Here is a 12,790-nt window from a genome sequence, read left to right as displayed (position 1 = left end):
GAGGTCATATACATGACCTGCGATCTTCGTTACCTTCAAGGACCAATCTACCGCGGTGGCAACGAACGTACGAAGCCAGAAAAGAATAGAATCGTAGCCTTCTCTGCAGGTTACGCCGCGAAGCTCAATAGCGTTGGTCCATCAAGATGCCAGAAAGTCCAGGTCGACATATTCAAGTGACGAGGTTGTATTTTCCCGCGGTGTGGAAGACTGTTGGTTCCTTCGAGGACTGACCAGGTGCATCGACAGCTGCCTCTCGTCCTGAGCAACTCGGACCCAAGTTCCGCCAAACACATATTTCAAGTCGATACAGACGGTAAAGACCATTGTCGAGCGATCATTGTCCTTTTCTGGTCACAGAGCTGAGGTAGGTGCGCGTTATTGTTTGAGTTGTTAACGCTGTTGGGCACTTGCAGTGTCTGACGTAAGCAGCCATTGTGTTCACTTGTTTGCTAAAAGTGGGTCTCCTCAGCCTTCGTTCCGAAAATAAAGTAGAGGAGACAATTCTGTTGCACAACTTATATCATCCACACACTTGACTCGGAAACATCACTTGTTCATTTCAGATACTCTTGCTGCAAATTGGACGACTGAACTGACGAGGGGAAAAAGCCATGAAGGCGTTGTTGGGTCTACTGTTGGGCGCCGCTGATGCGCAGGCGAACATTGTCTTTCACTATGTCCAGCCCACCTGTGACTCTTCGAGTCCCATCACCACTGGCTGCCTTCGAGGCCAAGTCTGCCTCTTGAACAACACGTAAGTGAGGAGATTCTTGGTCGAGAAGCTTTCAATTAACATCATCACAGCTGCGTTCCAGAGTCCCTCTCGACTCGAGCTGACGCTCCTCCTCGTGATGACGGGCGCTGCGGCAAAGACTTCGATGATGTAACTTGCGACCCAGGAGGCGGCTACGGTGGCTGCTGCAGCTCACACGGATACTGTGGCAAGACTGACACCCACTGTCTGCCCAAGAACGGCTGCCAGAATGGCTGCGAGTCGCCAACTACCTCAGACCCACCTCAGACGACGGACCACGAGCCCACGCTCGGTCGTCCCACGGAGATTTCAACAACCGACGGCACATGCGGAGCAGAAAATGGCGGTAGCGTTTGCGGCGATTGGGTGTATGGCAGCTGCTGTTCCATGATGGGCTTCTGCGGCAACTCTTCCGCTCATTGTGGCGAAGGCTGTCAGTCTGGCCCTTGCGACCAGGCACCTGTCTCTCCGGCACCAGGTCCCGTGCCTGCTCCTGCACATCCGACTCCTGGTTCATTCAAAATCATCGGCGATTCTGGCGTCCCGGCCATGCACGCTGCTCTGATGCCAAACGGCAAAGTGATGTTCTTGGACAAGGTGGAGAATTACACTCAACTGAACCTACCAGACGGTAGGCTCGCGTACTCTGCAGAGTATGATCCGGCCACAAACGAAGTCGTCCCGCTGGGCTACAAGACGAATGCATTCTGCGCTGGTGGCACGTTTCTGGCGAACGGCACGCTGCTGTCTGTGGGAGGCAATGGAAATCTCTCATGGCTTGATCCTGGAGTTGAGGATGGCTGGAAAGGCTTGCGCTACCTGACGAGATCTGCATCAGACGACATTCGTGACGGGGAAGATTGGTCAGAGCCTGGAAATCAACTCGACACTGCTAGATGGTACCCCACTGTGCAGACGATGCCGGACGGAACTATCTTCGTAGCATCTGGTAGCTTGAATGGTCTGGATCCGGCGAAGAACGAGAACAACAACCCTACTTACGAGATCCTGGACAGAGATGGTGTAAGCAAGGGCACGTCAATCTCCATGGAACTACTCGTCAAGGCCCAGCCATACTACATGTATCCTTTCGTGCACCTCCTGTCGGATGGAAATCTTTTCGTCTTCACCTCGAAGTCATCGGAGATTTTCAACGTCGGCGAAGATCGCACAGTCAAGTCATTGCCAGACCTACCTGGCGACTATCGCACATACCCGAATGCTGGCGGCTCGGTCCTGCTGCCACTTTTCTATGCCAACGACTGGAATTCAGACATCGTCATCTGCGGAGGAGGCGCCTACCAAGATATCACATCGCCGACAGATGCTTCTTGTGGCCGCATTGCTCCATTGGCCGAGGATGCAGACTGGGAGATGGACAGCATGCCAGAAGGCCGAGGAATGGTAGAAGGCACGCTCCTCCCAGACGGTACTGTCCTCTGGCTTAACGGCGCGAACAAAGGCGCGCAGGGCTTCGGTCTTGCAAAAGCACCCACACTGGAGGCATTGATCTATGATCCGGCGGCAAAACTCGGCGAGCGATGGTCGACAGGAGCAAAGAGCGAGATACCGAGACTGTATCACTCCGTGGCATTGCTTCTACTTGACGGTACTGTGCTCGTCGCAGGAAGTAATCCGGTCGACATGCCCGTCCTGGAGAAGAGCAAGGAAACTCCATTCCCGACCGAGTTCCGCGTGGAAATCTATACTCCGCCATACCTTTCTGAAGACAATGCGAAGAAGAGACCAGAGAATGTTGTCCTCGAGAGCAAAGAGCTCAAGGCGGATGGTACGAAATTCGAAGTGCTTTTTGACGCTCCAAAGGAGGCGAAGGACGTCAAGATCGTGCTGTATCACGGTGGATTTGTGACGCATTCACTCCACATGGGACACCGGATGCTTTATCTGGATAACGAGGGGTTCGAGGCGGGCAAGGTTGAGCAGAAACTGGAAGCGGCCATGCCTCCAAATGGCAATGTCGCGCCACCTGGACCGTACGTGGTATACGTCGTGGTTGATGGCGTTCCGGCCATCGGACAGTTCGTCATGGTCGGGTAGGCTCGAGCACTTGAATGTTGGAAGTTGAATATCCCAGGTGTCTCAGGAAATCGAGAGCTGTCCAAGGTCATCTGTACGCTGGCATTGCCTGCAAAGGAGTGACGGCCAAGCAGAGCGACACTCGAATACAAGGATAGACTCTAAATGAGGCGGAATTCCAAGCCCAATGGACTGCTCCTCCACATGGCATGCATCGTGGCTCGCTCAAGTGTGGCTTCGAGTGAATTGGCGGCGTGCAATTTCTCAAGTGTCCTTCAATCGTCCCCATTCAGGTCGCTGCTCGACATGATCTCCCTCCAGCACCTTGCCCCTATCCCATTCTCTTTCGCCCTTCTTCTTCCATTTTACATCATCGATACTCTTCTCTCGGTCACCCTTTGTACCGTTTTGCCAATTATCTACCTCTGTTTCCGTGAAGCCCGCTGCGCGAAGTCTTTCTGCTCCAGATTGCTTCCACTTTGCTCGATCTCGCAACGCTTCGAGAGCCATATCCCAATCGTCGCGATCTTCTTCCAGAGCAACATCAGCTTTAGGATCGTAGGATGCGTTGAAATGTGTGTCTATGCTCGTCGAATTCTGCGCTCCTCTGCCTCGCGCTGTAGTTTTGGACGGCGGCTGAGGTCCAATTAGTTCATCCAGCGGGTCAGAGTCGGAGTGAGGCGCGGCACATTTCTCTCGGGAACGCGATCGTCGATTATGTCGTTCATGATGCCTTGATTTGTGTTCTGGGGATCGTGACCGAGACCTGGCTCTCTTATGTCTGCTACTGCCAGGCGCGTACCTCTCGAGACTTCTCCTGCGACGCCTATCCGTATCTCTCCGTCGAGGCGATCGTGATCGCGACCTGCGCTTCTCCGCTGACTTGCTACTCTCGTGCCTCGACTTGCGATCGGATACATGCGATTCTGACGCTTCGCCCTTTCGCTTCCCTCGCTGCAGGTCCCACATACGATGTCTCGCCTCTCGCTCTTCCTTCTGCTTCAAAGCAGTATTATGGCTGTCAATATTCTGAACCAGATTCTTCAAGAAGCGGGCATTTGGTCGCACGCCCTGCCCGCGTGGTCGTGATCGGCCACCAACAGTCGCATTTCCGGAGCCGATGGCCGCAGCATCGCGCTTCAACAGTTCAGCGACATAGTCGTCATCGAGGGATACATTGTTGTTAGACATGCTGAGGCGTCCAACGAGAGTGCAAACAGAGTACAACACGATGGTCGTCGGTTCCTGACCAGGACCATGTCATAGATAAGCGAGCTTATCGGCGCACGGGCCGCTTTGCATAGCGCGTCACTGCCGAGTATGGAAGTGAAACCAAAACAATGAAATCGCGTCCTGGACAACTTCATGAAACGACGAGAACTGTTCGTTTGAGCCATCGCAGTGCGATTTAACAACTGGCCTATGACAAAGTAGTTTGCATTCTCGACGCGCGACGCCGGTCTGGAAAATTGCAATCTACACGACTGCGCCACCACGAAAGACAACAAAAACAACAGCAATGGAAGTCTCATCGGCTCTTGCACAGCTTCAGCAACCACAGACGCTGTCCATTCTCCACATCTCCGAGCAAGTGATCACGCCTAGTAGCGACTCGCAACCAGGAAACACATCATATACACAACTCGGCAGCAGTCCTTCCGCTTTGGCAGCAGATCTGGTACACTACAAAGAACTTTTCTCAAAACTCCGCTTCAGCTATGTCGAGCAAGTCACGAAGGAGCGGTTCTTACGCGCAGTGGTTGCATCTCAGCCCGAGTTCGTGTCTGCAGAAGAGAACGCCGAGCTCGAGGAAGCACTGAAAGCGGACAAGGAGGATCTGAAGGCTAAGAAGGAAGAGGTGACAGTCTTGATCGGCGACCTGGAAGCTCAAGGCCGCTCTCTTGCGCAGCGTTACGAACAGGTACAGCTTCAGACAGCTCAGCTGGAGAATCTGCCAAATCAGATCGCGGAGCTGGAGCAGACTATTCAAAGGTTGAAGGAGAACCAAGAACCCAAATCTGAAGATGCCGAGATGTCGCTGCCTCTTCACCCTACTCTGGATCTGCTGCGACAACGAGAGCAAGAATCGCAGAGCCTGGATCTTGAGATTGCGAGGCTGCAGGCTGCCCTCCCTGCAAAGAAGGCCGAAGTGCAGAGATTGCAAGATGAGCTGGCACCCATACAGATGAGGAAAATCAAGGCCGTGGAAGAGGCGAAAGATGCAAGGAGTAGGAGAGAAGGAGGAGGCGGGGGCGCTGACGAATTGGAGGAGAAGGGAAGGTGGCTGCGTGGTGTCGAGAGTAGCTTGAAGGCTATGCTGGAGGTCTGAGAAGAGCGTCGCGCGAAGGGCAGTCATCGAGGGCTGCAATTTTAGGAGTTCGGAGTGACAGGACGATACCCATACAATTGCCAGGAATTTGTTACAAGCGTCAAAGCCCACTTTGCCTCGCAACTTCGATACGAGAGGCCAGGAGATTGGAGAGCGAGACTTCTCTACTTGGTGAACGGTGTGACAGACGAAGGAAGCCGAAGCGTCATGTGTATGAGGTGGACAGTACACCTCCATTCTGATGACCTGACCATCTCGCAACAGCTCTTCAGCAATACGCGGATCAGCGATAAATCTCGATGGCAGCTTCGAATCGTCATCAAATATGACGCTGTGGCCATGTGCCATGAGCAGCACTGTATATGTCCAGACCTAACATCTGACGTTTGCTTACGTTCGGCGAAATCCCAAATTGTGCACCGCAGTTCAGGCGACTGGTTCCAAGCTCCAAGCTCTCCAGAGTCTCCACCAACCTCCACATTCGGGGTCAGCTTAGCCTAAGCCGACAACACATCTAGACAACCCCGGCAGCAGACTTCATCAGCACAAATTCTTTCACTCTGCTGGAGCTTCAACAATGACTTCTTGAGCCCGTCTTCTCTGCAACTCCCATGGCCACCGAACCCGACCCCTCAGCCCCAGAAATCCACATAACAAGACCATCCATCATCTCCAAACCCCTCCAAATCGCCAAAGAAGTCATGGCAACTCCGGACCCCACCACAAGCGCAACCACAGGCAACCCTCACGCAAAATTCGCCCAATACCCTTCCCTCCGCGGCAAAACGGTCCTCATCACAGGCGGAGCCGAAGGCATCGGCGCCTCCGCAACCTCTCAATTCTCCCACCAAGGCTCCCAAGTTCTAATCCTCGACATTTCCGAATCTTCAGCAATAAAACTCATCGAAACGCTCAAATCCCAAGGCGCTTCTCCTCTTCCAGCATTCTATCAATGTGACGTCTCCGATCTCAAAGCTTTGAAATCCACCTGCGATGAAATTCTGCAGAAATATGGCGCAGTCGATATCCTCGTTAATAATGCCGCTTCTGCAGGAGGAGCAGCTCGAGCCGGAACTTTCGAAGTCACAGAAGAATCGTGGCAATTCGGCGTAGACGTAAATCTCCGTCATCAATTCTTTTTAACGCAATACCTCGTCCCAGCGATGAAAGCTTCTGGGAGAGGAGGGAGTATTATAAATATGGGCTCCATCACTTGGCGCATCCCAGCTACAGGACTGCCAGTTTATACAGCTTGTAAAGCGGCTATTCTCGGTCTCACTCGAACGCACGCGAAAGAGTTTGGGAAGGATGGGATTCGAGTGAATTCGATTATGCCGGGGAGTATTGCGACGGAGAGACAGAGGAGGGAGGTTTTGACCGAGGAGTATGAGAGGCTGACGTTGGAAAGTCAGAGTTTGAAGAGGGTTCTGGAGCCGGATGAGGTGGGGAGGCTGATTTTGTGGTTGGGAAGCGAGGATTCGAGTGCGGTCACGGGAAGTAGTTATGTGGTTGATGGAGGGTGGGTTGGGGATACGTGATGGGATGCGATGCGTGGGGGCAGGAAACTAGATCGTTACGTAGATCAAAATCCGAAGACTTACAAATGTTGCATGAAGCGTGACAGCGCTGGTCTCTGGTAGTGGCGAAAATACGCATACCAGCCTTGCTTCTGCTCACCGGCTTAGTCCTGGCGCTGCTGGTCTTCCAGTTGCTGTGTCGACGTGCACGCCGTGAAGGCGTCTGAGTCACCTGAAAGGGGTCTATGCCGTGTGCCCTGCGCCGTACCCATTCGGAGAAGGTCACCGCCTTGTGTCGTAGACAATAGTCTTGTCTCTTGAACTGGAAAAGGCCCACCACATATCAAGAGATACGAGTCAATGGACCTTTGTCTACAACGCCGTGTCAAGCCAGACACAAAGCAAACGTCTCGGTCACCTTTGTCAAACCAGAACATTCTTGTCTCGCGTTGCTTTGTCTATCCCTAATTAGCACCATCAGAAAGCCATTGTCTCACCTCACCATCGCAATACTTAACCCACAACTTCTTCTCAACACCAACTGTTCTCTCCCCAAGACGCTCGCCAGTCATCTACAACACGCATACTAGGCCTCACAGCCTCCACTCCTCGGATTTCCCAGGTAAACCCCAACTCCACTGCTGAGCTTCCAACTGACACCAAATTCCCAGGCACCCAATGATGCATCCACTTCACCTTATAGGACATTGCACACACAGGTAGGCTCCGTTCCCGACTGCCAACTATGCTGACTTCTTCTTTTGCGCCATCCAAGATAGGTTTCTGCACAATAGCGCGATCAATGCGAGGACACGGTAAGTCCCGAATGCCAAAAATTGTTGAGAGCAGCTAACCCTGGAATTCTAGAGTGAAAGAGAGACAAAACTGCCAAAGAGAGGAAGAGGAGCGGAACGATGGACATCGAATATCCCCGGAGCCGTATGCGGTACTGACACCTACCTTCTTCTTTCTGCAGTTGCATAGGGCAGATAGCCCATCGGTCCGGTTCGATCCGTGAACCTGATTCTCTTTGAGGAAGTGGCACTCTCTCTGGTAAACGTACGGTGGAAGTGATGGTAATTTATACTGCTGACTGTGGTGAACACATGTGTAGATATCTTCTCGAGATAGATCTGGCGAGGTCCGGTGCGTTTCAGGTTTTGTCCTGGCGTGCTGCATCAATTTTACTTTGCGAAGTGTGAACTTTGCAGGGAGTTGGAGCAGTATGAGGGGTTTTCGGAGTGCGGGCTATTCCACGCTTTCGGGAGATTGTTTCAGGATGGGTGGTTTTAAGGATGTGCGGAGTAGTTTCCGAAGGATTGATGTGCTCGATACGCGAGGCCGGTGTGCTCGTGCCCGATAGGAACATGCAGACATGTGTTATGACAGATGATTGCACGTGGGAAGTGGGAGGTGTGTCGTATGCTCCCCCTACGTTTGCGATGGGTGATGAGAGGGTGTTGCTTGTCGTCATCCCGCAGCGGTCGACGAGGGCGGTCGGGCGAACGTTTTGTCTTGTGACAGCTGTGGACATGGTTGGCGACTGTTGGCGTGGTTGCCCAGCGCAGCCAGGATGATGGAGCTGCAGCTGCACAAGCTCACGAGACGAAGCGGCAAGCTGCTTACGGTGTGAGCTTCTCCAGACCACGGCCACACCATCGCGCTGCTAGTCGCTTGGCCGTCTCACCAGTGCCATCATCTCGATGGGTGGTGGTGGAGGAGGCAGCATGTCTTTGGGGATGGCGATATCCCGGCGCGCGGAAGAGCTGCGGTCCACCGACGAAACCCTGGTCTGCGATCGTCATCTGGCAGCGCGAGAGGCAGCATGTGCAGACACCGACCGCATCAGCAGCAGCGCGACTCACGAAGCGTGTCTATCGCGCCAATCCTGCCGCGATACGACATGCCGCAGCGCGAGCGACGCCTGCTTCGGGCAACCAGACCTCGTCGCGCTGCGAGGGACCCGCGACGTGCGGTGAGAAGGATTCCCTTGGTCACGTCCTCACGAGGCCACTCCGGCGCCCTCCCCAAGCATTTCACCCTCTCGTATATCATCTACACCATGCCCTGCTCCCCTCCCACTGCTGCACTCTTTCTACTGACATAGATCTACACCTCTCCTCCTCCCCCCGCTGCCCCGCTCGACACACCATGGCAGACGGGCACGATGCGTCCGCCGGCTTGGAGAAGGCGCGCTCGGCGAGCAGACAGAACAGCAGCACACCCGATCGTGCTAGCCCTCGCCGCAAATGGACCATGGGCATCTTGGACGCCGACACAGAAGAAGTCCCCGGGTCCATCCTGCTCCTGAGCAAGGCGTCCGAATACAACGCGCCGCTGGGCATGAAGAATGCTCCCGCTCGCACCTCCGCCTCCTCCTTTCCCCAGTCCCCGCGCCCCGGTTCGCACTCGAGATCGAGCTCCGTGGCCAGGGTTCGGTGGAACGTGCCGGAGAAGAAAAAGACGCCAGACGGCAAGATCGTGTTGGAGCCACAGCCCGATGAAAGCCTGAATGACCCGTTGAATTGGGCAATGTGGCGACGAGACGCCGCCCTGCTTTCGCTCGGCTTCTATTGCATGGTTGGAGGAGGAATGACACCAATCCTGGCTGCTGGCTTCCACGATGTAGCGGAGGAGTACAACGTCTCCGAGCCTCGCGTCGCCCTGACCACGGGTCTGTACATGATGGGCTTGGGACTCGGGTCGGTCGTGCTCAGTCCGACGGCCATCTTGTTTGGCAAGCGGCCCGTCTACCTGGCCGCCGCCATTTGCTTCATCCTCACATCCATCTGGTGTGCCAAATCGCCCACTTTTGGCAGTTTGGTCGCCGCACGTATCTTTCAAGGTATTGCCGTGAGTTCCGTCGAGTGCTTGCCATCTGCCACTGTGGCCGAGATCTATTTCCTGCACGAAAAAGCCTACCGATTGGGCATCTACACTCTTCTCTTACTTGGAGGCAAGAATTTGGTGCCTTTGGTCAGCGCTGCCATCATCCAAAGCTTGGGCTGGAGGTGGGTATTCTGGATGGTCGCTATTATTGTTGCCTTTGCCTGGTTTCTGCTCTTCTTCTTTGTCCCCGAGACTTTCTGGGATCGCACTCCAGTCCCACACAAGCACAGACATCCTTTGAGAAGCGTTCGCAGCATTTCACGCTCCATTGTTCGATCGAGCCCTCCTAGCCCCGAGCTATCGCGCGCCGAAGCACCTATCACGAAAGCAACGGCTCCGGCCGATGGTGAAAAGAGACGTGCAGCACATTTCGAAAATGATGTCTTGGACAACGAGCAAGACAGAAATGACACATCGCAAGAAAAGGCTGCGTCTGATGAAACCAAAACTGGCACCACTCCATCGCCACCACAACCAGTACACGTCTCGCATGAAGACTACTTCAGCCTCCCTCCTGCCGACCCTGCCGCTGCTGAAGCCCAGGTCTTCACACCAAGGGCGAAGGACTTCGCAGACATCCCAGACCCTCGGAACGAATACACAAAGCAAAACGCTGCTCAGCCACCAAAGACCTGGGTTCAATCGCTCAGCCCTTACTCGGGCAGATTGTCAGACTCCTCCTGGGTGCGAGTGATGATCCGTCCTTTTATCCTCTTTGCCTACCCGAGCATCCTATGGTCTGCCTTGGTTTATGCGCTCTCCATCGGCTGGCTCATCGTTCTTTCCGAATCTATCAGCAAGATCTACATGACAAGAGACACATACAATTTCACTGCACTTCAGGCTGGTCTGGTCTACATTTCGCCCTTTGTTGGCGGAATTCTTGGCACAGCTGTGGCTGGAAAAGTTTCTGATATCATCGTGCGCTGGATGGCACGTCGCAATGGTGGCGTCTATGAGCCCGAGTTCCGACTCGTCATGGCCATCCCGATCGCCATCACTACGACTATTGGCCTCATGGGTTACGGCTGGTCTGCTCATGAGAAAGATGCCTGGATCGTGCCTACCATCTTCTTCGGCTTCATCTCCTTTGGCTGCTCACTGGGATCAACGACGAGTATCACTTTCGCTGTCGACTCTTACCGACAATACGCGGGCGAGGCTCTCGTGACGCTGAATTTCAGTAAAAACATCTTTCATGGGCTGGTGTTCAGTCTGTTCTTCAACCATTGGTTGGAAAGCGAGGGGAGCAAGGACGTCTTCGTTTCGATTGGGGGTATACAACTGGCGTGTATGCTGACGACGATTCCCATGTACATTTACGGCAAGAGGGCGAGAATGTGGACTGTGAAGAAGAATTTCATGGAGAAGTTTTGATTTTTTGGTTTGGTTGGGAACGATACATTTGAAGCGATTTATTGCATTCGCATAGCGCGGTGCGTGGGTTTAGAAACCTCTTTGGTTTGGTTTGATGATAATGATAGAATGAATATGAGACGAATTTCTGGTCGGACATCCCACTTATTTCCCAATGGGAGTACAAAGAGTGCTTCAGGAAGGGATCACAAGACTTGTGCGAGGCCTCAGAGGAATGGTAATAGAGCTGCTAGATTGGCTCTCGATCCGTGGAACACTTTACTGATTGGGTTAGCGACCTGCGTTTGCACTCAGAGGTCGTTGCATTCAGAGATATCCACGGTTACCATTTTGTTACAAGGTTTTGACAACCGACATCTAATTCTTCATGGGAATGGACTTGCATGAGTGCTGGGCAGTTCCTCCGTCGTGCATTCCAGTCACCAAACTCCGAGTTTTCCCTCCTGTTTGCTGCAATGAACATTCGCTTTCATCTTCTCACTCCTCATCCCCTCGTTCCCAACCTCAGTCATCTCCGCATCTCCCCGTCTCCTCACACCTCCTCTCCTTAGCGTCTCATCTCCCCCTTCCCCCATTTTCAGCCATCTCCGTGTTTCCTCACTCCTCACCTCCTCCCTCTCCATCCTCAGCCATCTCCTCATCCCCCTTCTTGGCATTTTCCCGTGCAAACTTCGCCTCTGTCTCTTCACTGACAGTCACTCCTCTCAACCCTGTAATCTTCTGCAACGATTCTCGTACTGTCTTTCCAGCCGGCAGCAAACCACGAGTATTCCACATTCCGAAGTTACCAATGTGCAGTTCCTCAAGACTCGGCTGCTTCGCCACCATCTGCACGAGCTCCTGCGCTTCCATGCGGCCTCCGTCGAGAATAAGACTGCGCAACGCGGGCATGGGTCGAGCCGACAGCAGGGTTCGCGCAAACAGATCCGTCGCCTCCGTGCGCTCGACGACTCTGCTAGGTCCATCGAGGAGATGTATCGTTTGGAGATTTGGTGCTTGGGTAATGACTTCAGCTGTCATGGAGACAGATGGGTTGACCCGATCGGAACCATTATGGTCGAAAGTAAAAGGCGGTTCGAGCTTGATACTCAAACAGAGGTATCGAACACTCTGCATCACGATCGAGAAATTGTTTACGTGATGATCTCCATCGCCGATCACTTTCGCCATGCAGCACTTGGAGTTGACGAGATAGAGCTCTTGAAGCTGGATACCGCTGAGACTTAAGGCTTCGAGAAGGACATAGGTGCTGCTTTCAGTGTGGGAATCGTTCCGAAAGAACTGCTTCGTTAATCTCTTGTGTAGTCGAAACGTCGAGCCGAGCACCAGTCCAGGTCCATCGTCCGCGTTGCTCGTGTCAATCAGATACACGCTTTCGATGTTGCAATCTCGACGGAGAACTGAAAAGAGCGCCGTCAATAAGAGACAGGCGTTCTTTGACGAGCGAAACTCCCATTGTCTGTCGTGGAGGGATTTTCCGCCGTCGAAGGAACGCCTAGTGTAAACCGATCCACAGTTGAGGTCGTCTGTGTACAGGTAGAGCTTGCGAATGGCAGTTCCGTACTCGCGGGTTTGGGCGATAGTGATGGCTTCTTGCAGCCCCTCTTCGTCGTGCAGATTGAATCCGATCGTGTGGAATGTGTGAGCGATGAAAGTTCGTTTGGTCTTGGCGAGCATGTTGTAGTTGGTGGCGCGAAGATGAGCAAGATCTTCGCAGCAGAGGTTGTCGGCAACCATCTCGAAGATCTCTTGTGGGAGAGACTCGAGGGTCGACGAATCCGGGACGGGGGTCGCCATCTTGATTTGGGACTCGAGTTGTTTCAATTGTGTGAGGTGTGTCTGAATGCGAATCGAAGTAGTAGGAGTGGTCAAGTTGACGATGAC

General features: G+C 53.5%; 6 protein-coding genes across 6 annotated transcripts; 4 read left to right on the top strand and 2 right to left on the bottom strand.

Moving 5' to 3' along the window:
* Window positions 1-614: 614 nt before the first annotated feature.
* CKM354_000135100 (uncharacterized protein) lies at window positions 615-2,815 on the top strand (the record flags this gene model as incomplete). Its single annotated transcript, XM_044796474.1, has 2 exons — window positions 615-757; window positions 808-2,815. The coding sequence occupies 2 exons, from the start codon at window positions 615-617 to the stop codon at window positions 2,813-2,815; spliced, it is 2,151 nt and encodes a 716-aa protein (XP_044652409.1).
* Window positions 2,816-3,058: 243 nt separating this feature from the next.
* On the bottom strand, window positions 3,059-3,985 carry CKM354_000135000 (uncharacterized protein; the record flags this gene model as incomplete). Its single annotated transcript, XM_044796473.1, has 1 exon — window positions 3,059-3,985. The coding sequence occupies one exon, from the start codon at window positions 3,983-3,985 to the stop codon at window positions 3,059-3,061; it is 927 nt and encodes a 308-aa protein (XP_044652408.1).
* Window positions 3,986-4,313: 328 nt separating this feature from the next.
* CKM354_000134900 (uncharacterized protein) lies at window positions 4,314-5,123 on the top strand (the record flags this gene model as incomplete). The annotated part of the gene is made up of 1 exon (XM_044796472.1): window positions 4,314-5,123. The coding sequence occupies one exon, from the start codon at window positions 4,314-4,316 to the stop codon at window positions 5,121-5,123; it is 810 nt and encodes a 269-aa protein (XP_044652407.1).
* A 611-nt stretch (window positions 5,124-5,734) lies between these two features.
* Window positions 5,735-6,661, top strand: CKM354_000134800 (uncharacterized protein; the record flags this gene model as incomplete). The annotated part of the gene is made up of 1 exon (XM_044796471.1): window positions 5,735-6,661. The coding sequence occupies one exon, from the start codon at window positions 5,735-5,737 to the stop codon at window positions 6,659-6,661; it is 927 nt and encodes a 308-aa protein (XP_044652406.1).
* A 2,130-nt stretch (window positions 6,662-8,791) lies between these two features.
* Window positions 8,792-10,906, top strand: CKM354_000134700 (uncharacterized protein; the record flags this gene model as incomplete). The annotated part of the gene is made up of 1 exon (XM_044796470.1): window positions 8,792-10,906. The coding sequence occupies one exon, from the start codon at window positions 8,792-8,794 to the stop codon at window positions 10,904-10,906; it is 2,115 nt and encodes a 704-aa protein (XP_044652405.1).
* Window positions 10,907-11,503: 597 nt separating this feature from the next.
* Window positions 11,504-12,703, bottom strand: CKM354_000134600 (uncharacterized protein; the record flags this gene model as incomplete). The annotated part of the gene is made up of 1 exon (XM_044796469.1): window positions 11,504-12,703. One exon carries the CDS (start codon window positions 12,701-12,703, stop codon window positions 11,504-11,506), a length of 1,200 nt encoding a protein of 399 aa, XP_044652404.1.
* Between the last annotated feature and the right edge of the window lie 87 nt (window positions 12,704-12,790).

The sequence above is a fragment of the Cercospora kikuchii genome, assembly GCF_019650295.1.
Source record: "Cercospora kikuchii DNA, contig_00001, whole genome shotgun sequence".
Lineage (NCBI taxonomy): Eukaryota > Fungi > Ascomycota > Dothideomycetes > Mycosphaerellales > Mycosphaerellaceae > Cercospora > Cercospora kikuchii.
Note: the sequence above shows the minus strand (reverse complement) of the source record. Positions and strands in the feature narration are given on the sequence as shown.